General features: G+C 43.8%; 1 protein-coding gene and 1 long non-coding RNA gene across 4 annotated transcripts in view; one reads left to right on the forward strand and one right to left on the reverse strand.

Annotated features, from left to right (window-relative positions):
- Nucleotides 1-166: 166 nt before the first annotated feature.
- Nucleotides 167-27,818, reverse strand: LOC140196794 (uncharacterized). Its single transcript, XR_011885812.1, has 4 exons — nucleotides 27,639-27,818; nucleotides 13,804-13,937; nucleotides 9,900-10,353; nucleotides 167-1,912 (listed from the first exon to the last, which is right to left on the reverse strand). It is a non-coding gene; the product is annotated as an uncharacterized lncRNA (long non-coding RNA).
- Nucleotides 18,619-27,827, forward strand: part of pstpip2 (proline-serine-threonine phosphatase interacting protein 2) — a 136,920-nt gene continuing 127,711 nt past the window's right edge. For all 3 annotated transcript variants that reach the window (XM_072256583.1, XM_072256586.1, XM_072256584.1), the window contains exon 1: nucleotides 18,619-18,815. In XM_072256583.1, the coding sequence (XP_072112684.1) occupies nucleotides 18,621-18,815 (195 nt within the window). In that variant the 5' untranslated portion in view covers nucleotides 18,619-18,620. The remainder of the gene's footprint in view (nucleotides 18,816-27,827) is intronic.

Here is a 27,827-nt window from a genome sequence, read left to right on the forward strand (position 1 = left end):
TCATGGAACCTGTTTAGTGTTGAGGTCAGTGAAGTCATCCACACTGGTTCGGCAGCCTGCTCTTACCATTCTCGTAAGAGTCCCCTACGAGAATATATCAAGAGGAGTGTCCTCTTTTGTAATTAAACAAATTCAAAGGGGACAAGAGAGTCAGCAGTTAAGTCATGTACTTTGTTTTTACTTTAAGCGAGATGACACACACCACGTGGTGGTGTCATAACATATGCAACTCATGTATTTTACATATAAACATAATGGATTGTACGAACAGCCAAGAATGTTTAATCATATTTACAAGATTACTCAAATATTACTGAAGTTTCTCCTCCCTGCTTAGCTATAAACTCCAACTCAGTTGAGAATGCATACGCTGTATCCTACATAATACAACTACTATACACAGTATTGTAAATTTTTAAATTGCCACATTCAGGCCAAAAGATTTAATAACTGTGGAAGCTTTCTTACTCTTGTGGGATAATGTCTTTCCTGACAAGGGGGTCCCTCAGTATGGCCAGCGAGACTTGCGAAACAAACTCATGCCCTGGGCCTCCTCTGAGGTGGTTGTAGCCGTTGACTCTGGGACTGCAGGAAGTGGTTCTGACAGCTCTGGACAGATGTCATCTCTAACAATTGACTCTGCTCTCCTTGGCTGATCAATGTGTCACTTCCAGACGATATCAGGCACAACCTCCACTCTGCAGGAGAGTGGTCCAGTTCTGTCATGAATCTTTCCAAGTATCTACTTTTGATCCCCAGCAGAACTGCTTGTCCAGGAGTGAAACATCAAAACGCCTTTTGTCTCAGCTGTTTGTCTTCCATACTTCTTCTGAGATTGGAATTGAGGATATTCAAGCGTGAACACAAGGGATAACCCAGGAACAGCAAAGCTAATGGGTTGATGGTTGTGGAGTGTGCTGCATTACGATATACAAGGAGGAATTTGGCGAGCTTCTGGTTCAGTGTCAGTGTGGTGTGTACTGCTGACATTGCTCACAGTGCTTCCTTTAGACTCTGGAGAAACATTTCACCAGACCATTCATTGCTGGATGGTAGGGTGCAGATGTAATATGTCTTATTCCATTCATTTTCAGCAATAACTGAAATTGTTCTGCAACAAACTGTGGTCCATTGTCACTAAGTGTTCTGGACCACCGGTTCATGAGAAGAAATGTCAATGGTGTGCCAGTCTGTAGTGGAAGCTATTGGGAACACTTCTGGCCACTTTGTAGCTGCATCTCTACTGGCAAGAAATTTGTGCCCATGAATGGTCTGGCAAAATCCACAGGAATCCTTTGCCAGGACCATGCAAGCCATTCCCATGGATGGGGATGCACAGCTCTTGGCATCTTCTGGATGCGTTGGCATCCCACACAGTGCATGGCAAGCTGCTTGAGCATTGATCTAAACCAGGCCACCAGACAAAGCTTTGAGCCAATACCTTCATCTTGACCATGCCTGGTCAATCTTGACTAGTGTGTACTGGTGCTCCTCCAGCACTTTAGCTCTCTGCTTGGATGGTACAACAACTCTCAATCCCTGCACAGGGCAATCTCCATCAAGGGCAAGTTCATCTCAACATGGGTAAAAATGGGGGAACTGGAATTTCTGCTGCACGTTCTAGCCATATTGGGGTGCTGTGTAGACCTGAGACAGAGTGGGGTCTTCTCTGGTTTCCCTGTGATGATCTCTGCTGTAACGGGGAGACTTTTGATTTGCATTAGGGAGAATATATCAAGAGGAGTGTCCTCTTTTGTAAATGTTCCATGTATTTCCTTTTCCAATGGTAAACTGAACAATCCATCAGCATTTCCATGATTAGTTGTCCTCTCGAATTCGACCTTGCAATTGTGTCCTCTAAGAAACAGAGCCCATCTCCGCATTCGCACTGTTGCAGTCAGTGGAACGACTTCTGTAGATTGAAAATGACACTGGTGACTGATGATCAGTAATGAGGGTAAACCCTCTACCACGAAAGTACTAGTTAAAATGCTTTACATCCCAAACCAGACTCAATGCCTCTCTGTCAATCTATGTGTAATTTTTGTCTGCAGTGGTAATGACACACGATGCAAAGGTTGTGGGGCATTCACTTCCATCACTCACAACATGTGACATGACTGCACCTGTACCATAAGGCAAAGTGTCACTGAATCTGAATCAGAATCAGGCTTAGTAACACCAGCACATGTCATGAAATTTATAACATTAGTGGCAGCAGTACAATGCAATACATAATAATATAGAATAAATCAACCAATCAATTACATTGGTGGGTGGGTGGGTGGGTGTGTGTGTGTGTGTGTGTGTGTGTAATAGCTAAATTTTTTAAAAAGTGCAGAAACAGAAATAATGTGAAAAAGTGAGGCTGTGTTCATGGGTTCAATGTCCATTTAGGAATCAGATGGCAGAGGGGAAGAAGCTGTTCCTGAATCGCTGAGTGTGTGTCTTCAGGCTTCTGTATCTCCTACCTGATGGTAACAGTGAGAAGAGGGCATGACCTGGGTGATGAGGATCCCTAATAATGGGCGCTGCCTTTCTGAGACACCGCTCTTTGAAGATGTCTAAGATACTATGAGGCTAGTACCCAAGATGGAGCTGACTAATTTTACGACTTTCTGTAATTTCTTTTGATCCTGTGTGGTAACCACCACCCACCACCCCCCCCATACCAGTCACTGATGCAACCAGTCAGAATGCTCTCCACGGTACATCTGTAGAAGTTTTTGAGTGTTTTAGGTGACAAACCAAACCTCCTCATACTCCTAATGAAATATAGCTGCTGTCTTATTGTCTATATAACTGTATCAATATGTTGGGACCAGGTTAGATCCTCAGAGATCTTGACACCTAGGAACCTAAAGCTGCTCACTCTCTCTACGTCTGATCCCTCTATGAGGATTGGTATGTGTTCCTTCATCTTACCCTTCCTGAAGTCCACAATCAGCTCTTTGGTCTTACTAATGCTGAGTGCCAGGTTGTCACTGTGACACCACTCCACTAGCTGGTATATCTTGCTTCTGTACATCCTCTCATCTTCATCTGAGATTATACCAATAATGGTTGTATCATCAGCAAATTTATAGATGGTATTTGAGCTATACCTAGCCACACAGTTGTGGATATAGAGAGAGTAAAGCAGCGGGCTAAGCACGCACTCCTGAGGTGCACCAGTGTTGATCATCAGCGAGGTCGCCAATCACCGTTATCACCAATCCACACAGATTGTGGCCTTCTTGTTAGGAAGCAGAGGATCCAATTTCAGAGGGAGGTACAGAGGCTCAGGTTCTGTAGCTTATCGATCAGGACTATGGTATTAAATGCTGAGCAATAGTCAACGAACATCATGCTTACATAGGTGTTTGTCTTGTCCGAGTGACCTAAGGCCATGTGAGGAGCCATTGAGATTGCACCTGCCATAGAACTATTGTGGTGATAGGCAAATTGCAATGGGTCCAGGTCCTTGCTGAGGTAGGAATTGATTCTAGTCGTGACCAACCTCTCAAAGCACAAGCAAACTTTACTGGATGAGGTGGATCATAATGTGTGAGTACAGTGTCTGATGTCACCATTTCCTTTAACTTTTTGAAAGATACCTCACACTGCTTCGTCCATTGCCATTTCTTCCTCAGCTGCAGTAATGAGTTCAAAGGGTGGAGCATAGTAGCCAAGTTTGGCAGGAAACCGTTACTGTAATTGACAAATCCTAAAAAACGTCCACAGCTGTGACGTGTCCTTTGGCCTTGGGGCATCCAATATTGCTTGAGTTTTCTCAGCACACTTGTGTAATCCTTGTGCATCAATAATGTGACCGCAGTAAGTGATACTCAGTTTAAGAATTCATAGTTGCCACATTGTGCTCTGAGCCCATAATCTTGTAACCTTTTTAATACTCTCTTAAGGTTTTGGAGATGTTCCTTGTCATCCTTGCTGGCAACAATGAGGTCATCCATACTGTGTTTGTTATTGAGGGAGAGTGCAGGGCACACCTGGCTGCCAGCATGCAGGGTACTCAACGGAACTTTATTGATAATCCTCCTTGTGAACTTCTCCCATGTGGGAGTGCTAACTGAGTGGCACAGGAATAACACTATTAACTAGCACCACATCTCCCCTCCTTGAAAAAAATATAAATACTAGGTATGTACCTCTTGTCTATAGAACTGCATTGAAATTCTAGTTACTGAAATTGAGTGATTCAGTTCATTTTACCCATTGAATCGTAACTTATGTTCCTTACATAAATAGTAAAAAAGAATGCTAACATTGTAACTGTCTTTCTCTTTGTTTTTAACAGTCTCTCTCTCTCTGTTTTCCTCCTTTTTTCACCAATAACTTTTTTTAAGAACAGTCTCATTTCGTGAAATGCTTTCAACAGTAGAATTCTTTTTAAAAATACTAAATCTAAAGGAGGTCAAGGTAGACTACCTGAACTCTCCAGCAAAGTGAAAGGATAATTCTGCCTCTTTAGTCATTTGTCTTAAGCTATTATGCTATGGAGTATATCTCTGTGGTGGGACAGATGAACAACCATATCTGGTTTAGGTTCCTGGAAATGTTGGAGTGGTTGGAGGTTCTTGAACAGGTGCGTCCACCTCAGGTAGGTGGTCCTCGTCGTAAGGATTAGGCCATTCTATTGCTTTCTTCACCTTTCATGGACTTTGAAGGTGCATGTGCACACATCCATTCCGCCTGATTTCGTCTTGTGATGTTCTGAACAGAAACGATTGTGGTGCATGCTGCCAGGTTATTGTTCCTTTGGTGGTTTGGTCTAAAACGCAGACGGCATCCCCACTCCTGAGCAGCAACAACAATTTTGCGCCGTGTCTGAGATCATGCACGCTCTTCGTTTCCCCATGAAGTGTTGTCTCAAAGCTTCTCAGAGAACAAGCCTGCCCATTCTTCCTTCCCTTTTCGAATCTCACTTCCTGGACTTAGACAAAGTGTTTCTGGCCCATTGACAGCTCTGATGGACTGTAGCCATTCACAAGAGGTGTGGAGCAATAAGTTAACAGTGTTTTGTAGGGGGCTTTTGCCATCAGTAGGAGACTCTAAATAGTTTGCACTGCCCGTTCCACTTCTCCATTTGCCTCTGGGTACTGTGGTTGCTTGTCTGGTGTTTGAACTCATAGTCCCTAGCAAAGGCTTTGAATTCTGAGCAGCTAAATTGTGCACATTTGTCTGACACAAGTGTCTCTGGTATTCCATGACAAGCGAACACAGCTCTCAGATGCTGTATAACTGCTGCTAAGGATGTAGAGGACAGCTTGAACACCTCAGGATTCGATAACACAAAATAATCTGCAGATGCTGGGGTCAAAGCAACACTCACAACACGCTGGAGGAACTCAGCAGGTCGGGCAGCATCCATGGAAAAGATCGGTCGACGTTTCGGGCCGGAACCCTTCATAAGGACTGAAGAGGGAAGGGGCAGAGGCCCTATAAAGAAGGTGGGGGGAGGGTGGAAAGGAGAAGGCTGGTAGGTTCCAGGTGAAAAACCAGTAAGGGGAAAGATAAAGTGGTGGGGGAGGGGAGGCAGGGAGGTGATAGGCAGGAAAGATGAAGAAGGAATACGGGAAAACACAATGGGTAGTAGAAGGAGGCGGAACCAAGAGGGAGATGGTAGGCAGCTGGGGGAGGAGGCAGAGTGAAATAGGGATAGGGGAAGGGAGGGGAAGGGAATTACCGGAAGTTGGAGAATTCTATGTTCGTACCAAGGGGCTGGAGACTACCTAGACGGTATATGAGGTGTTGCTCCTCCAACCTGAGTTTAGCCTCATCATGGCAGTAGAGGAGGCCATGTATGGACATATCTGAATGGGAGTGGGAAGCAGAGTTGAAGTGGGTGGCAACCGGGAGATCCTGTCTGTTTTGGCGGACGGAGCGGAGGTGCTCGACGAAGCGGTCCCCCAATCTGTGTCAGGTTTCACCAATGTAGAGGAGGCCGCACCGGGAGCACCGGATGCAATAGATGACCCCAACAGACTCACAAGTGAAGTGTTGCCTCACTTGGAAGTACTGTTTGGGGCCCTGAATGGTGGCAAGAGAGGAGGTGTAGGGACAGGTGTAGCACTTGCGCTTACAGGGATAAGTGACAGCATTCGATGAGTAGTAATCCACAGTGAGAAGATATTTGCCTCTTTTCAGCTCAGAAATGTCTATGCCTGCAACCTGCCATGGAAAGTCCAGGAATTCTGTGGGACAGAGAGGTTCAGCATGATTTTTGTACAGTTTTCTGCATGCTTCGCATTGCTTTACATAACCTCTAGCTGTGTGCTCAGACCAGGCTAACACACAGATTGCCTGGCTCTTAGGTGACATTTTTCAAAGCTTTGATGTCCTTGGTGGATTTGACTGATGATTTTGGCATGCATAGAAGCAGGAGTGATGAGTCTGAAAGCCTTTAGCAGCAAACCATCGAGAATGGTGAGTGTGTCTCTTTGAAGCCAGTAAGATCTGAGTTCATGAACTCCTTTTGGAACAGCTGGCCATCTCTGCTCACAGTGTTGTATGACCTGGTCCTTTTTTCAACTCAGTGTCAACTTCATCCAGTTTACTCTGGGATGCAGGAAAGCTTTCACGTACCTGAGCTAAGTCGATGTTGGTACCTTCCAGGAGGGTGGAGTCAGCTTCTGTCCACTTACTTTTGCATGGCATCATTGGCAGAGTGTTTGATGTTGTGAAAGATGCGCCAGGGACATGTTCAATGTCATAACAGTCCTCATTCAGAATGAGGCTTATTGCATAAACCTCATTCTGAATCTTAGCAGATGTGGAGGTAAGTCATCCAAGTGTTTGGAGCTGAGGAGTCTGACAAGTGGCTTGTGGTCTGTTTCATGTATAAATTTAGTGTTTATCAAGAGCAGCTGAAGCATTGAAAGGCCAAATGTGAGCGAGCAAATCCTTTTCCATCTGGGCATAATGCTGTTCTTGATGCCACTGGCTTCCACACCCCACTGCAGCATTGCATGAGCACTCCCTCTAGGCCAAAGAAGAGGTGTCTGCTGAGACCTTAGAACATAGAAAACCTAGAGCACAATACAGGCCCTTTGGCCCACAATGTTGTGCCGAACATTTCCTTACTTTAGAAATTACCTCGGGTTACCTATAGCCCTCTGTATTTCTAAGCTCCATGTATCCATCCAGGAGTCTCTTAAAAGACCCTATTGTATCCACCTCCACCACTGCTGCCGGCAGCCCATTCCACGCATTCACCACTCTCTGCATAAAAAATTTACCCCTAACATCTCCTCTGTACCTACTTCCAAGCACCTTAAAACTGTGCCCTCTCGTGCTAGCCATTTCAGCCCTGGGAAAAAACCTCTGACTATCCACAAGATCAATGCCTCTTGTCATCTTATACACCTCTATTAGGTCACCTCTCATCCTCCGTCACTCCAAGGAGAAAAGGCCGAGTTCACTCAACCTGTTCTCATAAGGCATGCTCCCCAATCCAGGCAACATCCCTGTAAACCTCTGCACCCTTTCTGTAGTTTCCTCATCCTTCCTGTAGTGAGGTGACCAGAACTGAGCACAGTACTCCAAAGGGGGTCTGACCAGGGTCCTATATAGCTGCTACATTACCTCTCAGCTCTTAAACTTAAATCCCACGGTTGATGAAGGCCAATACACCGTATGCCTTCCTAACCACAGAGTTAACCTGTGCAGCAGCTTTGAATGTCCTATGGACTCGGACCCCAAGATCCCTCTGATCCTCCACACTGCCAAGAGTCTTACCATTAATACTATATTCTGCCATCATATTTCACCTACCAAAATGAGCCACTTCACACTTATCTGGGTTGAACTCCATCTGCCACTTCTCAGCCCAGTTTTGCATCCTATCAATGTCCCACTGTAACCTCTGACAGCCCTCCACACGATCCACAACACTTCCAACCTGTGTGTCATCAGCAAATTTACTAACCCATCCCTCTACTTCCTCATCCAGGTCATTTATAAAAATCACGAAGAGTAAGGGTCCCTGAACAAATCCCCGAGGCACACCACTGGTCACCAACCTCCATGCAGAATATGACCAGTCTACAGCCATTCTTTGCCTTCCATGGGCAAGCCAATTCTTGATCCACAAAGCAAGTCCTCTTGGATCCCATGCCTCCTTACTTTCTCAATAAGCCCTGCATGGGGTAACTTATCAAGTGCCTTGCTGAAATCCGTATACATTACATCTACTGCTCTACCTTCATCAATGTGTTTAGTCACATCCTCAAAAAATTCGATCAGGTTCATAAGGCACAACCTGCTTTTGACAAAGCCATGCTGACTATTCCTAATCATATTATGCCTCTCCAAATGTTCACAAATCCTGCCTCTCAAGATCTTCTCCATCAACTTAACAACCGCTGAAGTAAGACTCACTGGTTTATAATTTCCTGGGCTATCTCTACTCCCTTTCTTGAATAAGGGAACAATATCCGCAACCCTCCAATCCTCTGGAACCTCTCCTGTCTCCATTGATGATGCAAAGATCATTGCCAGAGGCTCAGCAATTTCCTCTCTCACCTCCCACAGTAGCCTGGGGTACATCTCATCTGGTCCCGGAGACTTATCCAACTTGATGCTTTCCAAAAGCTCCAACACATCCTCTTTCTTAATGTCTGTATGCTCAAGCTTTTCAATCCACTGTAAATCATCCCTACAATCGCCAAGATCCTTTTCCATAGTGAATACTGAAGCAAAGTACCTCTGCTATCTCCTCCGGTTCCATACACACTTTTCCACTGTCACATTTGATTGGTCCTATTCTTTCACATTTTATCCTCTTGCTCTTCACATATTTGTAGAATGCCTTGTGGTTTTCCTTAATCCTGCTTGCCAAGGCCTTCTTATGGCTCCTTCTGGCTCTCCTAATTTCATTCTTAAGCTCCTTCTTGCTTTTCTTATAATCTTCTAGATTCCTATCATTACTCAGTTTTTTGAACCTTTTGTAAGTTTTTTTTTTCTTTTTGACTAGATTTTTAACAGCCTTTGTACACCATGACTACCATGCTTTCCCTGACTCATTGGAATGTACCTATGCAGAACTCCACACAAATATCCCCATTACATTTACCACATTTGTTCCATACATTTCCCTGAGAACATCTGTTCCCAATTTATGCTTCCAAGTTCCTGCCTGATAACTTCATAGTTCCCCTTACTCCAATTACATGCTTTCCGAACTTGTCTGTTCCTATCCTTCTCCAATGCTGTGGTAAAGGAGATAGAATTATGATCACTATCTCTAAAATGCTCTCCCACTGAAAGACCTGACACCTGATCAGGTTCATTTCCCATTACCAGATCAAGTACAGCATCTCCTCTTGTAGGCTTATCCACATATTGTTTCAGGAAACCTTCCTGAACACACCTAACAAACTCCATCTAAACCCCTTGCTCTAGGGAGATGCCAATCAATATTTGGGAAATTAGAATCTTCCACCGTGACAACCCTGTTATTATTACACCTTTCCCGAATCTGTCTCCCTATCTGCTCCTCGATGTCCCTGTTACTATTGGGTGATCTATAAAAAACACCCAGCAGAGTTATTGACTTTTTCCTGTTTCTAACTTCCACCCACTCAGTAGACAATCCTTCCATGACTTCCTCCTTTTTTGCAGCTGTGACACTATCTCCGATCAGCAGTGCCATGCCCCCCCCCTTTTGCCTCCCTCCCTGTTCTTTCTGAAACATCTAAAGCCTAACACTCTAAGTAACCTTGGTTGCTTTGTTCAGATCAAGAAACGCCAGTGTTGGTGGAGAGATAAGGTCTGCTTTAAGTGATGAGAATGACCTTCTGTGGTGCATCCCAGGCCCAGCCATTTCTCTGAGAAACGAGGTCATGCAGTCGCTTTGTTTACTCTGCCAAATCTGGAATGCATTTTCCCAGTTGGTTTACCATGCCAACGAAACTGCGGAACTGTGATACATTCGTAGGCTGTTCCATGTTCCGAATTCCTGCCAGTTTGTCTGAATCTGGCTGCACTCCCTCTAAGGGCAGATGGTGGCCTAAGAACTTCACCTCCAACTTTGCAAAATCACATTTCCTTTGTTCGGGGTGATCCCAGCCTGTTTCAGTTTCTCCAAGGCAGCTTCCACTCTTTTGTCAAGTTCCTCACTTGAGCCTCTGAAGATGAATATATTTCCACGTGGCAGACTATTCCTTCCAGTCCCTCCAAACTGGCCTGAAATGTCGACTGTACTCTTTGGCCTGCTGAGTTCCTCCAACATTTTGTGTGTGTTGTTTGGTTCATCCTCATCCTCATCTGAAAGAGTTTTGGGGCTGATGAGATGCCAAAAGAGTGTCTCTTGAAGGCATAGCATCCATATGGTGTTATAAAGGTTGTGAGCTTCTGTGAATCAGAAGATAAATAGATCTTCAATTTTCAAAGGTACATTTAATGTCAGAGAAATGTATACAATATACATCCTGAAATTCTTCTTCTTCGCAAACATCCATGAAAACAGAGGAGTGCCCCAAAGACTGAATGACAGTTAAATATTAGAACCCCAAAGCCCTCCACAGCTCTCCCTCCCACGCATAAGCAGCAGCAAAGCAACGACCCCCTCCCTCACCAGCAAAAAATTATCAGCACCCCCCACTGAGCACTCAAACTTGCAGCAAAGCATCAATAAAGACACGAACTTGCAGTACCCCAAAGATTACTCGTTCACCCAGTAATTTGACATACCACAGGCTCTCTCTCTCTCCCTAATAAGGGAAAAGGAGGTGTCCACTTTCCATAGCGAGGGGGGAGACATAACAAAACAAGTGGCTACTGGGACCACTGGTATTGCCCATGGGCTCCACTCAACCTTGGAAAGAATTCCTTCAGGCTTCATGTGATCTAGCCCACATCATGGATGGCATAAAGAACTGGACAGCTTCGCAAAACCTGGGAGCTGCATTTTCATGTAACAGCATTTTCATAAAACTCTTGATATATTTCAGTTTTCCAGTGCACTGCTGTGGATTCATCCAATACCATTCTTAATTCGCTTTCAGTTGTAGGAGATGTGACATGCAAATAGTGGATGGATCTCTAATCAAGTTGTAGTTGTCTCAGTCAATTACACCCCCCCACAATTTTGTTCCTCCTGTTTTTAACGCGTACAAGCTCAAAGTAGCTTGTTGGTTGTTGTATTTCACTGTTATGAATGTCATTCCCACAGAAATGATTTTTTTCTGCAGTGTAAGTTCTTAGGGGGATATCTGCAGGCTTCAGTTTAGTATCTTTGAAATGCTGTTCAGGCTTATTTTGTGAAATGATTGAAACAGCCAAGCCAGTATCCAATTCCAGTTTAATTAACTTGCCATTCACTTCTGGTGTAAAGCCATATTACTTGTCTGTTGTTAGTTTTCACATCGAAAATCTCAAGGCTATGCAGTCCTTTGTCACTCTCATCATTATCAGATATTTCATCAGCAGCATGCAGATTAGTGCTCTTTTTGAAACTGCAACTTGGACTTTTTATCTTTCCCTCTTCTCTCCACAGTCCATTTATTTTTGTCAGCCCGAAATGCTCTTTGTATATAACCTACTTTGTTGCATTTTCTGCAAGTTTTACCTTTAAACTTGTATTTGTCTAGTGTATGTGAGCTCCTGCCACAAATGTAACAGAATTTGTCCAGCCAGGCCAGTTTCTTTTCAGATGTTGCAGTTTTGTTCACGCTGACTGCAACTCAATTGAGTCTCTGTCTGTGGTTTCCATTGATACAGCAAAATCAACTGCTCTTTCAAATGAAAGCTGTGCTTCAGTTAGGAGCCAGTTTTGAATGCTTTCTTGTAAGATTCCACAAATTAAGTGATCTCTCAGTGCATCTTTAAGCTTATTACCCAACTGACCATGTTCAGACAATCTCTTCAATTCAGCCACATGGGTCTGAAGAGTCTGACAGATGAGAGCCAGTGGGTTGAGTTAACATCTGTGTGTAGGATACAAAGCAGGAGCAGAGTCTGAACACTGCCTCTTCCCAGTTGTAATCTAACCTGTGGGTAGGTTTTTGGCAGATTTTAAGAAGCTTTTAGATGAAAAAAAAAATCACCAGAGTGGTTCGGAACTGAAACAGTCATAGTCATACTTTATTGATCCCAGGGGGAAATTAGTTTTTGTTACAGTCGCACCATAAATAATAAATAGTAATAGAACCATAAATAGTTAAATAGTAATATGTAAATTATTGCCAGTAAATTATGAAATAAGTCCAGGACCAGCCTATTGGCTCAGGGTGTCTGACCCTCCAAGGGAGGAGTTGTAAAGTTTGATGGCCACAGGCAGGAATGACTTCCTATGGCACTCTGTGTTGCATCACGGTGGAATGAGTCTCTGGCTGAATGTACTCCTGTGCCCACCCAGTACATTATGTAGTGGATGGGAGACATTGTCCAAGATGGCATGCAACTTAGAAAGCATCCTCTTTTCAGACACCACCGTGAGAGAGTCCAGTTCCATCCCCACAACATCACTGGCCTTACAAATGAGTTTGTTGATTCTGTTGGTGTCTGCTACCCTCAGCCTGCTGCCCCAGCACACAACAGCAAACATGATAGCACTGGCCACCACAGACTTGTAGAACATCCTCAGCATCGTCCGGCAGATGTTAAAGGACCTCAGTCTCCTCAGGAAATAGAGACGGCTCTGACCCTTCTTGTAGACAGCCTCAGTGTTCTTAGACCAGTCCAGTTTATTGTCAATTCATATCCCCAGATATTTGTAATCCTCCACCATGTCCACACTGACTCCCTGGATGGAAACAGGGGTCACCGGTACCTTAGCTCTCCTCAGGTCTACCACCAGCTCCTTAGTCTTTTTCACATTAAGCTGCAGATAATTCTGCTCACACCATGTGATAGAGTTTCCTACTGTAGCCCTGTACTCAGCCTCATCTCCCTTGCTGATGCATCCAACTATGGCAGAGTCATCCGAAAACTTCTGAAGATGACAAGACTCTGTGCAGTAGTTGAAGTCCGAGGTGTAAATGGTGAAGAGAAAGGGAGACAAGACAGTCCCTTGTGGAGCCCCAGTGCTGCTGATCACTCTGTCGGACACACAGTGTTGCAAGCACACGTACTGTGGTCTGCCAGTCAGGTAATCAAGAATCCATGACACCAGGAAGGCATCCACCTGCATTGCTGTCAGCTTCTCCCCCAGCAGAGCAGGGCGGATGGTGTTGATCGCACTGGAGAAGTCAAAAAACATGACCCTCACAGTGCTCGCTGGCTCGTCTAGGTGGGCGTAGACACGGTTCAGCAGGTAGACGATGGCATCCTCAACTCCTAGTCGGGGCTGGTAGGCGAACTGGAGGGGACCTAAGTGTGGCCTGACCATAGGCCGGAGCAGCTCCAGAATGAGTCTTTCCAGGGTCTTCATGATGTGGGAGGTCAATGCCACCGGTCTGTAGTCATTGAGGCCGCTGGGTGAAATGAATATAAACAAATGTAGCATTTGTTTAGAAGACTGTTGATTCGGTTCCCGCATCATTCTAGATGCAACACAGTGGAAACCCTCTGCACCCAGGGAACATGCTCAGCACCAGAGTCTTTCAGTAGCTTTGACCTTGAGTCCTGTAACTGCGGTGTTAATTCAAGAAGTGGATAAGACAACAGTATTGTTATAAAAAAGCACATTCAGCAAAAGCACTGTTGCAGGTAAAATCTTATCACTTAGCTGGACTTTAAACTTAACCGCTGTGTTTGAATAGTCAAGATTGTACAAACAAGGTGTGCCTGAAAGCCAGCCAGATTTGCAGGTCTACCCCTGTGAATATTGTTGTGCTAATGGCTGAAAAAGCTTAAACTTACAGTAAGCCCCAGACTGATTGCAGCGTATTTTGGAATAGGCTGGCTGAAGACCTGGACTGTGGTTCCAAGCAGTCGGAGAAGGAACAGGACAAACAAGTGCAGGCATGATGACTGAAGTTCATAGGAATGAGGAGCTTTAAAAATATGAATCAGAGAACGTTAAAGTCATTCAGTATGATTTTAACATACAGCTTAACAAAGTCATACAGCAAAGGCTTCTGGCCAAATGATCATCAGATACCAATTTATACTAATCTTGCTTCTTATTACTTGATCCTTAGACTTCTTTGTACTAGCTATGGATAGTGCTTGTCCAGGTATTTGGGAGTTTCCTGCATCCACCACACCCTCTCAAATAAAGTTACCACCTTTGTTATCCTCAGTTAATCTGACACTTCACCTATGGCCAGCAAAAGTTTAAAAAGGCTAGGTAGATTGGGGACCACTTTGATGAGCACCTTCACTCCATCCCCAAAAAGCAAGATCGTGGGTGGCCAAACATTTTAATTTCAATCCCCATTCCCAATCCAACACGTTGGTTTGTACTGCCATGATGAGGCCACTCTCAGGTTGGAGGAGCATCACCTCAGATTCTGTCTGGGTAGTGTACAATTGACGGCATGAACATCGATTTCTCTAATTTTGGGTAATATTTTCCTCTCCCCTTTTCTTTCATTCTGCACTCTGGCTCTCCTCTTACCCTCACTAGCCCATCACCTCCTCCTGGTGCCCCCCCCTTCCCTTTCTCCCAAGGTCCTCTTTCCTCTCCAGTCAGATTCCTTCTTTTTCAGCTCTTTGCCTTTTCTACCTATCACCTCCCTTCCCCTCCCCCTCCCACCTTGCTTAACCTATCACCTTCCATTTTGTACTCCTCCCCCCCCACCTTGCTTAACCTATCACCTTCCAGCTTGTACTCCTTTCCCCCCCCCCCACCTTCCTATCTTACCTTCACTTCCCCACCACCCACCACCTTCCTTTCCAGTCCTGCTGAAGGGTCTCAGCCCAAAACGTTGGCAGCTTATCTGCCTGTTCCTCCAGCATTTTACTCTAGAATCAGAATCACTGTTGTGAAATCTGTTGTTTGGTGGAGCAGTACAGTGCAATACGATACAACAAATTGTCCAGCACTTACAGAATCTCTTGTGTTAAAGGTTTAAAGATCTTTCTCTGAACCCAGAAATCTTCTCCCTCACCTTCTATAGCAACCTAAAATGCATCTCATCATCTGGGTTACTGAGATATCTAATACTTCCTTCTTTTTAATATGATATTCTTCTGTGCTATTCAACACTCAGTTCATCTGTTCTACTAGTCAGAATTCATGCCATTAAAATAATATTTTGCCTTGTATTCTTCCCAGGTACCTCACCATGCCTCCGTCTGTGCAGCATTCCTCATGCCTATACATGTTCAGCATACTAGACGATTTAATTTTCCTTCTATGTTTGACTTGCCTCCCTGCTCGGAAGAACATTTACTCTGAGTCCCATTCCCCTGCTAAATTAGGTTAAACCCTTCCCCATAGCACTAGCATACCTCCTGGCAAGGAATCTAAAGGATTAAGTATTGCACCCTTTTTATAGTCCTGACCTTTTCTCCAAAGTTATTGTGTTAGTGTACTGAGTGAAGTCATTGACTGAAGTCAGGTTTGAATCAAAACCACTAGCATTTTCTTTTTGAACTCCAGTGAGGGAATTTAAAACAGAAGTACTTCCCCACCTTTTTATGACTTAGTATCCTCAACTATTCTGCTCCAGGCTGCTTTCTTGTTGATCTGAACAGCAAGCAACAATGTCCCCCATCAAATGAAGTCCTTTCATCCTAGCATGCTTCAGCTGCTCACTTCCTCTCATGCTGCCAACTGTCAAAGATTTTTTTTTCTCTCTGGATTGGGATTTAATTTGGCCATTCTCACATCTCATCGCTCTCACTGTGCATTTCCAACCTGGGAGGAACCCCATCGTTGAGGCTCTGCTGCCTTCTCACTACCACCACCGAGCAGAGGGTACAGGAGCCTTTGGTCCCACATCACCAAGTTCAGCAACAGGTCTTACCCAACAGCTATCAGGCTCCTGAACCGGCTCAACCTCAACTCTCAAATGATTCCACAACTCACTATCAAGGGCGCTACAAACAGAGTATTATTTAATTAAATTTTATTATTTGCATGATTTGACTACCTTTGCATATTAGTTGTTTGTCAGTCTTTGTTATTTAAAATTTTGCCCTGTTTCTATTGTACCTCTTTATTTCCTTATAAATGCCTGCAAAAACACTAATGTCAGTGGTGACGTATACGTTTACCTTGAACTTTGGGAGAGACCAGATCAGCTCCAAGCTAGAAGTTCAGAATGAGGGAGACAGACTGGGGTGCAGGCTGCGTTCAGAGGACATCTACCGCAGAGGTTGCCCATTGCTGACCATGAACCCTGGGTCAGCTGCTCTACTTCCCATCTACCTCACACAGGGAACTACTACAAACTTGGTAAATGGCATGAACCGATTCTGATTCAAATCCAGTTTTAGATTTATTTTTTAGTCCTGACGAAGGGTCTCAGGCCGAAACGTCAACTGTACCTCTTCCTATGGATGCTGCCTGGCCTGCTGCGTTCCACCAGCATTTTTATGTGTGTGTTGCTCGTATTTCCAGCATCTGCAGATTTCCTTGTGTTTAGAGTTATTTACCACATGAACATCGAAGTATACAACGAAACGGGCCATTTACATTAGCAACGAGCACAGGCTAAGGACGTGCTGGGGGCAGCCTGCAAGTGTGACCACACGTTCCGGGGCCAGTGAAACCAGGCACTGGCCATCTGACTGGCGGAGGTAGCCTGTCCTTGGGTTGGAGATCCGTCTGTGGGGGTGAGAGGGTGAGCGGGGTGGGGGGGGTGGGGGGGAAGGGGTTTGTTTTTGCTGTTATTGTCTTGTTTTGATATGTTGCTGGTGTTGTTCTGCTGAACATCGTGGGCATGCTGTATGGGGGTCGGAATGTGTGGAGGCCTGTCTGTGTCACCCCCCCGCAGCACATCCTGGGTGTGTTGGTTGTTAGCACAGACGGTGCATTTCGCTGTATGTCTTGATGTACATGTGATAAATAAACAAAGCTGAATCTGACCAAGTTTGCCCCATTTGCCAGCATTTGACCTATAGCCTTCTAAACCTTTCCAACTGTCCAATGATCTTTTAAAAATTGTTCTTGCATCTGCCCAAACCACTTCTCCTGGCAGTTGATTCCACACCCCTCACACAAAAAAAGTGTCCCTTAAGTTCCTCTTAGATCTTTCCCCTCTTACCTTAAACCTATATTCTTTCTCCACCAATGTTACACTGCAAGTGAGTTTGTACTATCAACAGCACATATTGAAACCTACCGAAAATTGAAAGGCCTCAACGGAGAGAACGTGCAGAGTAAACACAAAATAACCTGCAGATGCTGGGGTCAAAGCAACACTCGCAACACGCTGGAGGAACTCAGCATGTCGGGCAGCATCCGTAGAAAAAGATCGGTCGACTTTTCGGGCTGGAATGTCGACGGATCTTTTTCCACGGATGCTGCCCGACCTGCTGAGTTCCTCCAGTGAACATGCAGAGGATGTTTCCAATAATGGTCTAGGACCAGAGAGAATTGCCTCAGAACAGAAGTATGTTCCTTCAGAATGGGGATGAGGAGGAATTTCTTTAGCTAGAGGGCATGAATTTGTGGAATTTATTGCTGCAGATGGCTGTGGAGGCCAAGTCATTGGGTATTTTTAAAGCGGAGGCTGATAGATTCTTGATTAGTAAGGTTATGGGGAGAAGGTAGGAGAGTGGGGTTGAGAGGGTGAATAAATCAGCCATTATTGAATACTTGGAGCAGACTCAATGGGCCAAATGGCCTAATTCTGCTCCTAAGTCTTGCAGCTTTATGTCTTATATTGAAGATAATTGATAATGCTTTTTCCACCGCAGCTTGCAGACCTGTGACCCAAATAACATAGAAGCACAGGAAGCAGGTTCATAGCGATAGTGTCAAACTCAAACAGGATCTTAACTGTCTGCTTGGATCTCCCCTCTCGACTTGTCTCAAGGTCAAACCTTCACCTATCAAACGAACTATAGCGACAGTCTAAGAGACCATTATTTGCAAGAACACCAAGTAAAGGGCTATTAACGTTGGTCTTTTCGGTGGGTGTGGTGTCCCTCTCATGAACAAATTTTAAAGAAGGCCTGTAACCAAAATCAGAATTCAACATATCACATAATATCACTGACATATGTCGTGAAATTCGTTTTACGGCAGCAGTAGAGTGCAATGCATAATAAAACACTATAAATTATACAATAATATGAAATATAAACGATAAACAGTACAAACGACAGGTATTTCGTGAAATAGAGACGATTTTTCTTATAACCTAGGGTGCCATGCCTAACAGTCCGTTTGAAGCAGATTCACTAATAACTCTCAAAGGGAGTTTTTATAAAGATTTAAATAAGTATATTTAAAAAAATTTAATGGATCAGTTGTGTGGTACTAGCTGGATAGTAACGCAGGCACAATTGATTGAATGGGTTGTAACAAAATTATCAGAAACGCGATATTAATAGTCTTCAGATCCAGACGTGATTTTTTTTTCTCCCAACCCTGTCAGAAAAAAATGGACATGCGAGTATGCCCTCTCAAACTGAGTTTATGATGTTGCTATTGCTGTAACATGGGATCGCCCAAATGCTGTCTACTGCCCCAAAAGAGAAAATCATTCAACCGCTCAGAGGCATTCCTCGCTGGACAGACAGACAGAACCGAGAAATATCACGTGGATCCAAGCCTACCTATGGCGGAAGTGTGCGAGCGGGCGGTAGGACCCAGGGGAATCTCCTGCGTGCGGCTGTTCTGTCGGGGAGTGCGGGAGCCGAGCCGGGAGGAGATCGGGAGCGATAGAGTGGGGCACGGTACAGCCCACTGGATCAGCGGAGAGTTTGCACCAAAAGGCGCGATGAGGGAGTCACGCTTCAGGGACAACTTCTGGGTGAGTGGCTGACGGAGATGGAGGGTGGTGGTGGTGGGAGTAAGGTCGGGTTATAGGGGTAGGAGATGAGGGTGTGATTTTTGAGGTTGGGAGGTGTGAGGGTGAGATGCGGAGTTTGAAGTGAGAGTTAGAGTTGGGTGGGGGCCGATGTTGAGAGTTGAGGGTGAGACGTGGGAAGTTGAAAAGTTGGGGTGGAAGTGAAGGTGAGAGGGAGGGTGAAAGACAGCCAGAATGCTAGAGGGCAGCGGGTGAGGCAGGGGCGAGGGCCGGGCAAATCGGTGAGGAGTGGGAACTGGACAGGAAGGGAGGGCTGGGGTCTGGGCGTCGGGCAGAACAGCCGGGCATTTGGGTGAGGAGTGAGGGTCGAGCAGGGAGGGGGTTAGTGCAGTTGGGAAAATAGTCAGAGAACAAGGAGAAGAGTGTAGGAACTCCAGACCCGAGAGCTGGTTGAGGACGTTGGTGGTTAGGTTAGGGTTGGCGAGATGTTGGGGAGAGCTGCTGAGAGGTAGGATCGGACGGGGGCTCTGGTCAGAGGCAGTAGACATTGACCTCTGTTGGGATTCACAATTGTTCCAGGTTGTCTTAAGGGGCCTTAACATATTGTATTCTTGCAATTTCTGTGAGTTTGTGGGTGGGAGTGGGAAGATGAGGTATCAGTATATTTTCTAATCTCTCCACAACTCTTCCCCCCCCCATCTTCCCGCTTGCTGAGTATTTGAACATTTTTTGTTTTGAACATGATAATTTTACTTTGAAAGCAGATAACGTCAGCAGTGTATTAATTCAATAACTCTTAAATACACAAAGCTGCTAGAATATAGGCAGTTCAAACGTGAGCTACTCTGCAATAAACTGGTAAGAGGTCCAGATAGGCAAAAGGTAAAGTTTCCAGTTAGTGATTCATCTTTGGCAGCATACAGCAGGTATAGCCCTTAGAATCAGATGGGAGAATTACTAAGGGAATGAGGACGTAGAAGAGGGATTTACATAATTTCCTTGTATCTGTCTTCATGGAAGAACATACAAGAATCCTGTCAGAAATATTAGAGAAGCAAGTATCTAGAAAAATGAGGAACTAAGGGGAAATGTACCTAAAAAAAAACTAGTACTGGAGAGGTTGGTGAGATTAAAAACTGGTGATCTGAGTAATAGAATTTTGTAAAAAGATTAGAAGCAATTATCACTTTGGTTATTATCTTCCAAATGTTTAATGGTTCTGGAGTTGTTCCTATGGATCGGTGGATAAATATGATGTCTGTATTTCAGAGAATGGAGGGAAAAATATTTGGTGTTTGATCTCTATCTGTGAAATCAAAAACTTTGCCAACTTCTATGGACATGCAGTGGAAAGTGTGCTGACTGACTGTGGGAACACCGATGCATTTGAGCGGTAAACCCTACAAAAGCCAGTGGTTTTGGCCCAGTATTAAAGCCCTCACAACCATTGAGCACATCTCCATGAAGTGTTATTGTAGGGAAGCAGCGTCCGTCAGTAGCGATCTCCACCAGCCAGGACGTGCTGTTTTCAGGTAGAAGGTGCAAGGACCTTGGGACTCGCACCACCAGGTTCAAGAACAGTTACTACCCCCTCAACCATCAGGCTCTTGAACAAAAGAGGATAACTAAACTCATCTATTGAGATGTTCCCACAACCAATGATCTCACTTTAAGGGGTCTTTATCTTGTTATTTCATGGTCTCGTTATTTATTGCTATTTGTTTATAGTTGCATTTGCACAGTTTGTTGTCTTTTGTACTCTTACTCTTTCATTGATCCTGTCCTATGGATTTTCTGAGTATGCCTGCAGGAAAATGAATCTCAGGGTGTACTCTGATAATAAATTTACTTTGAACTTTGATTTGGTGAAGGGGAGCAACTCGTATTGTTGATGCTACAATGTGAGTAGTAGGCAAGGAGATGATTTTACAGGGAACAGAGACAAGCTGAGTGAGTAGGCAAGAGTATGACGATAATGTTTAAAAGTAGAAAAAGAATAAAACAGAAAAACAATATCCTTTTTTAATAGTTAATAATTTTGAAAGGTCAACACTCAAAGAAACCAGGGTGATTTGCACACAGGTCACTGAAAGCTAATGTGTGGGTGCAGCAGGCTACTCGTAAGGCAAACGGTATGTTGGTCTTTATTACAAGAGGTATATTTTAAAGATGTCTTACTGTAGTTATACAGGATCTTTGTGTGACCATGCAGCATCTGGAGTATCGTGTATAGTTTTGGTCTTTTTACCAAAAAAAGAATCACTACCATAGAAACACAAGAAGTATTTGTCATAAGGGTACCAGTCCTGGCAGGTTTGTAAGCGGAGATCAAGTAGGTTAGGGCTGCATTCTCTTGAGTTTAGAGTGTTGAGCGTTGCAAGTTTAAAACTTGTAAGATTCTTACAGAACTTGATGTGTTGGATGCAGGGAGGAAGCCTAGAACCAGCGGATGAATAAATAGTTGGCCATTTGGGACTAAACTGGGGAGAAAATTCTTATCATGGAATGGAGAATTGTCTACTCACTGTACATTATGTTAATTGTATTATTAACATAATGGGTACAGTGATCTTGATTAAGGGCAGGCCTGATTCGCAAGCTGATTGGCCTACTCCCAGTGTTTATCTTTGTCTGCGTTTTAAATTTTTTTTGAGAGGTGCCTGAATGTATTTTCAGCACATGGCCTCCGAGTAGAGCACAGGAGAGGAAAACCACAGAATAAGAGTGTGGGACGATTCCTCAGTTGAGTTAGCAAAAGTTAGCACGTGTGAATTGTGATTCACTGTGCCTTGGAGGAAGAACCATCAGTAACTTGAGATACGCAGATGACACTGCCCTGCTAGCCACAACAGAAGAACTACAAGCACTACTCAATGATGTTGCAAAAGTCTCTGCTGAATTTGGATTGCTGATAAATGGCAAAAAGACCAAAGTTATGGTGATAAGCAAAACTGCAATTCAAGTTGACATCTACATCGGAAGTGACAAGATCGAACAAGTGTCCTCCTTTATATACCTTGGTGCAGAACTAAATGACAGAAACGAATGCAGCAAGGAAATAAGGCGAAGGCTAGCAATGGCAGGCACAAACACTACCAAACTCTGGAACATCTGGGAAAGATAGATCTGTGAGCACTGACACCAAGATACGCCTCCTCAGGAGTCTCGTCTGGCCAGTAACCCCATATGGCTGTGAAACATGGACCCTAAAAGCAGCTGATGAACAGAAGTTGACAGCATTTGAGATGTGGACATACAGACAGATCCTCTGGGCATCATACATTGAAAGGAGATCCAACAATTTCATCCTAGAAAAGATTGGAATGAAACCAATACTTCTGGAAACCGTTATCCAAAGGAAACTTTGCTATTTTGGACAGATCTCAAGCACTGATGACACACTGGAGTGCACTGTGCTTGAAGGCAGAGTAGAAGGAAACCACTCCAGAGGCAGACAGAGGACAACCTGGGTCGACAACATCAAGAAGTGGACCAGCCTCACTGCCAGAGATGCAAGAGGTTTGACGGCCGACAGATCGCAGTGGAGGAAAGTGGTCGCTGAGGCTCTGGCAGAGTATGGCACATGATGATGATGATGGCAATGTGAAAGTTTGCCATTCATGAGGAGCTCCATGGAGTATGAAGTTGTCTCGAGAAAGTGTACATCTGAACAGAAACAGAGAGCAGCCTCTCAAAAGCAGTACATGCTTCATGGAATTACATTTTCTCTTCCTCTTACTTCTGCTGATGCTTTCAAATTGTTTCATGTTCTTCTCAAGTCACTGCCTACCACAACAAAAATCTTCTGCTGTGTGGCTTCTACCATCACACCAATCTTCTGTACTGCCTGTTACGCTGTCCTCTGGCCAATGTAGTTATAGAATTGCCCCTTCTTGTCATGAGTGGCCACTTGTGGCTACTTAGAGATTAAAGATTAGATTTCTCTGTCACATGTACATGGAAACATACAATGAAATACATCGTTTGCATCAAGTCCCTTCAACAAGCATGCCCACTACTTACTAAGCCTAACCCTAACCGTAGGTCTTAAGGGTGAGGGAGGAAACCCACATGGTCACAGGGAGAACTTACAGGCAGCAGCGGGAATCAAACCCTGATTAGTGATTGCTGGCACTGTGAAGTGATTGCACTAGCCGCTATGCTATCGTACCACCCACCTGGGGAAAGGATGTGCCTCAGAATCCTTGTAGGGGAGCAATTCAGCCTCAGTAATTGGAAGTTGAGTGTCAGATGACTGACTTGCCTCCGGGTGTACGAGCCTTTTTATTTATATGGTGTACATTATTAAATTAGCTTAGTTATGGTGAAAACATCATCGGGACCATTAGGAAGAGTTTATAAAATATAATTGGTTGACAGATATATATGGGCAAAGTAAACTTGGCTTGAATATGAGATCAGACAACACTAGCCATCCATAGACAGTATTTGGTAAGTAGTTGTCACACATAGACAGTGGGTGGTTAGGTTGAGTTGAAATGAGGTTCTATTGTAAAAAAAACATAAAAAGATCAAGTTTACATTCTTGTACTGCTGAGGTATACGGTGTTGTAAAGTTTGTTTATTTTGGAGCCGATTCATAGAATGCACATCTACTTGCTGCAAGCTACGAGACACTTTTTTAAAAAAAAGCATAATGTTCTGAATAACTTCCTTTTAAGATCAGTGATTAATAAGGGGAAGCCCAGCATTAATGATGTGGGAATAGAGGATCCTGATCAAGATTAAGTGTACTATTGGACAAGGGCACAGTGGTGAAAGTCAACTGCAGGCTCAAATACTGGGAAATTGTTTTTGTCAAAGATGTGGGAAAGATGCTGAAATAATCCTGGGATGCGCTGGGCTGACATCATCAGTGATGTAACCTGTGGTCATCGGGTGTTTTGGGTCTTTCAGTTTCAGACACCTTCACCCAGGCGTCCCAGCCAGGGCTGATCACTGGCTTTTGTCCCACCAGCATTGGTTCATGATTTCTTGATCCATAGCCGTCTGGAGGTTTGCACTGCAGCCTCTCTGACGGCCCTGATGGCTCTTCCCTTTGCAGTCCCTGTAATGCCGAGGAGAGAGTAGGTTCTGCAGAGCAAGCTGCCAGCAAAGCCTCTACATCCCACCTCTACAGGCTCACATCGTGCCCTCCACCCCTGTCTCTGAGAGTGCTCTACCAGCTCCTGGTATTTGGCTTTCTTCTACTCAAGCACCTCTTGAATCTGGTCTTCCCAAGGCACTGTCAGTTCTACCATGACCACCTGCTTCGAGGTTTCTGACAGAACGACCATGTCAGGTCTCGGGGATGATGATGCGATGAAGTCAGGGAAGTTTAGTTTGTACAAAATTCGGGATGTCCCAAGAGGTTTCGTAGTCATTTAAGTATTTTATTTCTGTGACTGCTGCAATCATTTTATTTTGTACAACAAAATTCTACAAGCAGCTGTGGGATATTCACCATTAATGAATTTTTATTCATGCTTTTTGTAGCAGGATTTCAGCTGTAACCGTGGCTTGTTATGAACAGGGCCATCGTATATTCTGTGTTTGTCTGTTTAAGATTTTGAATTAAAATCCTGTCTGCTGTATGCCAGATGTAAAAGAGCATGTGGCACTGTACTGAAGAAGAAAACAGAATCTCCCCAATGTTCTGGTCAATATTTACCTTGTAATCAACATCAATAAAGTTAAAATTGTGGCCTTCATCACAAGTAAGAATTTGTTGTGTAAAAGTTGGGTACATTATGATGCAGACTATACCTTAAGATATTTCATTCACTCTCAAGTGTGTGTTAGGATAACCCAAGGGCTTGAAACTTCTATAGAACTAATTTTTAAAAATTCCTTAGTTGCTGGTCTAGACCTGTAGCGTTATCTGGCCATGAATTCACATTCATGATGAATTGATATTGGGAAATAAACTCATAAGGGAAACAAGATGCAGGGTGGCATAGTGGTTAGTGCAATCACTTCACAGTACCAGTGATCACCGATTGGGGTTCAATTCCAGCCCCGTCTGTAGAAAGTTGTACATTCTCCCTGCAGTGTGGGTTTCCCCTGGGCGCTGTGGTTTTCTCTTGCATTTTAAAGACGTATGGTTAGGGTTAGTGTGTTGTGGGCATGCTGTGTTGGCGCTGGAAGTGTGGCGACACTTGTGGGCAGGTACTGGCACAATCCTGTGAGTGTGTTGGTCGTTGGTGCAGAATGACGCATTTCACTAAAAACCTGTATTACGATCAATGTGTAACAAATAAAGCTAATCTTAAAACCTTTTAAAAATTGTGTAATGCAGTGCCTGCCTGGAAGCAAGTCTGCTGATCACAGTGTGCCATGAGGTGGTCCAAGGACACATTGAGATCTTATAGAAGTGTAACTAAATTGGTTTGTTTTTAAGGTTGGAAATGAATATGTGGAAAAATTACAATGGCTAACTCTCTGCCTGATAGTGGAGTTACAACGGAAATCAGCTTGGTGTGCATGAGTCAATCTGCTATCCTTTAGAAACCTCCATTCTCTTCACTCACCCCACCACACTGTATCTGATTAAGCTGAATGCTCAAATATTCTAATCCATTAATTAATGCAAATCATGATTTATTTTTTACATCTGAGTTTGTTTATCTGTGGATTGAGCCACTGCCTGTTCACTAAAGCAGTTTGTGTTCAACAAGATGAAATAAAGGACACAGGATCTTTGTTTGGATTTGATTATGGATCAGAATGTGAACGAGAGGCAGCAGTACTGTGATGAAATGGGGAGATTCTGCGTGTTCAAAACAACTTCACAGTTTGCAGTTATTGCTTCGTGCATTGGAGGGAAAATAGATGTTTTATTGGTTCTCTAGGTCGGAGGCAGCAATAACTGTAAGGTGCAAAGCTGTATTCTTTAAGAATAAGCTGAAACATTTCTTCTGTTTTTCATTTAATACCCATTCCAAGTTGCTCTTGAGGGTGAGAGTGGCAAATATGTGAACTGGTAAATTGGTTTATTGTCACATAAATCAAGGTACAGTGAAAATCTTATTTGGTATGCCATCCATACAGATCATTTCAATATAACAGTGCATTCAGGCAGTACAAGGGAAAACAGTAGCAGACCGTAGTGGTTAGGGTGGCATGATAGCGTAGTAGTTAGCACAGCGCTTTACAGGACAGGTGACCCTGGTTCAGTTTCCGCAGCTGCCTGCAAGGAGTTTGTATGTTCTCCCCGTGACCGCGTGGGTTTCCTTGGGGTGCTCTGGTTTCCTCCTATAGTCCAAAGATGTTCCAGTTGGTAGGTTAATTGGTCATTGTAAATTGTCTTGTGATTAGGGTAGGATTAAACCAATTTCCCCCGGGATCAACAAAGTAACACTATGACTAAATTCGATCATTGCCAGGGCAGTGTGGCTCAAAGGGCTGGAAGGGCCTATTCCACACTGTAGCTCAATAAATAATAAAAGGACAGAATAATCTGTTTCAGTTACAGAGAGAGTGCAGAGCAGGCAGACAATAAGGTGCAAGGTCGTATCAAGGTGGATTGTGTGGAAACATATCTGCAGCCCTGTAACTTTTGTAAAAATGTAATGTGACAAAATGGAACCTATGAAATCTCATGGTGCTTTGTTGGTTTGAGTGGGAGCTTACAAGTCTGTGTGTGTGTATGCGCTATCAAGATGTGTGTTTTATTACAGGAAAATGTATGTTTTATGGTGGAGACGCAGATGTTTTGTCAGTGGAGGTAAACAGGACACAGCCTGTAAAGAACAAATGTCAGGAACCAGATAAAGATGTAGATAATGGAGGAATGTTATGAAATGTAATTAGTTACTGTTCTCTGTAAAAATAAAAAGTATAAAAGTGCTTTGAGCTATGCTTGAAGCTATTTCCAGATGATAATGTGTAGAATAGCTTCCCTTCAAGTGAATAAATGTCTATAATTTGATCCTCTCTGAATTTGTTGTAGTTTGTTTCTGTATATTAGAAGAACTTACTGAAAAGCAAACAAGAATTGTAAAGTCAAGGGTCGAAAACAAGGGTCAGTCACATTGTTGTGGGTCTGGAATCTGTAGGTAGGCCAGATCTATACAGATTTCAGGTAAAACCATTAATGAATTAGATTTTGGTAGTCTCATCAAGAAAATTTTACTAATAGCCTCTCACATCCAAGTTATTTAAGACCATAATAAGATATAGGAGCAGAATTAGGTCATTTGGCCCATTAAATCTGCTCTGCCATTTCATCATGCCTGATCCATTTCCCACTCAGTCCTGCCTTCTCCCCGTATCCCTTCATGCCCCGATCAATCAAGAATCTATCAACCTCTGCCTAAACATATACATAAAAACTCCGCCTCCAAGGCTGCCTGTGGCAAAGAATTCCACAGACTCACTGCTCTCAGGCTAAAGAAATTCCCCCTCATCTCTGTTCTAAAAGGACAGTCTTTTATTCTGAGGCTGTGTCCTCTGGTCTTAGACTCTCCCAGCATAGGAAACATCCTCTCCACATCCACTTTATCAAGACCTTTCACCATTCGATAGAATTCAATAAGGTCACCCCTCATTCATCTGAATTCTAGTGAATACAGGCCCAGAACCCTCAAACTCTTTTTTCATATGACAAGCCATTCAATTCTGGAATCATTTTCATGAATCTTCTTTGAACCCTCTCCAGTTTCAGCACATCCTTTCTAAGAAAAGGGGCCCAAAACTGCTCACAATACTCCAAGTGAGGCCTCACCAGTGCTTTATAAAGCCTCAACATTACATCCTTGCTTTTATATGCTAGCCCTCTTGAAATGAGTGCTAACATTGCATTTGCCTTCCTCACCACAGACTCACCTTTACCTGAAGTTAGTTTCCCAGTGGCCAAGGCAGGATTTGTATTCTTTATCTGAACTCTGGTAATGGCTCTTGACTGCTGGTTCTGTAATTTAATCTCTGTTTTACCATTCCCAGTAAGAGTGCATGTAATATCCTGTACCATCCATACTAAATTACATGTGCAAATCAAAAACCGAGTTGCTGCGA

Source organism: Mobula birostris, chromosome 4 (assembly GCF_030028105.1).
Source record: "Mobula birostris isolate sMobBir1 chromosome 4, sMobBir1.hap1, whole genome shotgun sequence".
Lineage (NCBI taxonomy): Eukaryota > Metazoa > Chordata > Chondrichthyes > Myliobatiformes > Myliobatidae > Mobula > Mobula birostris.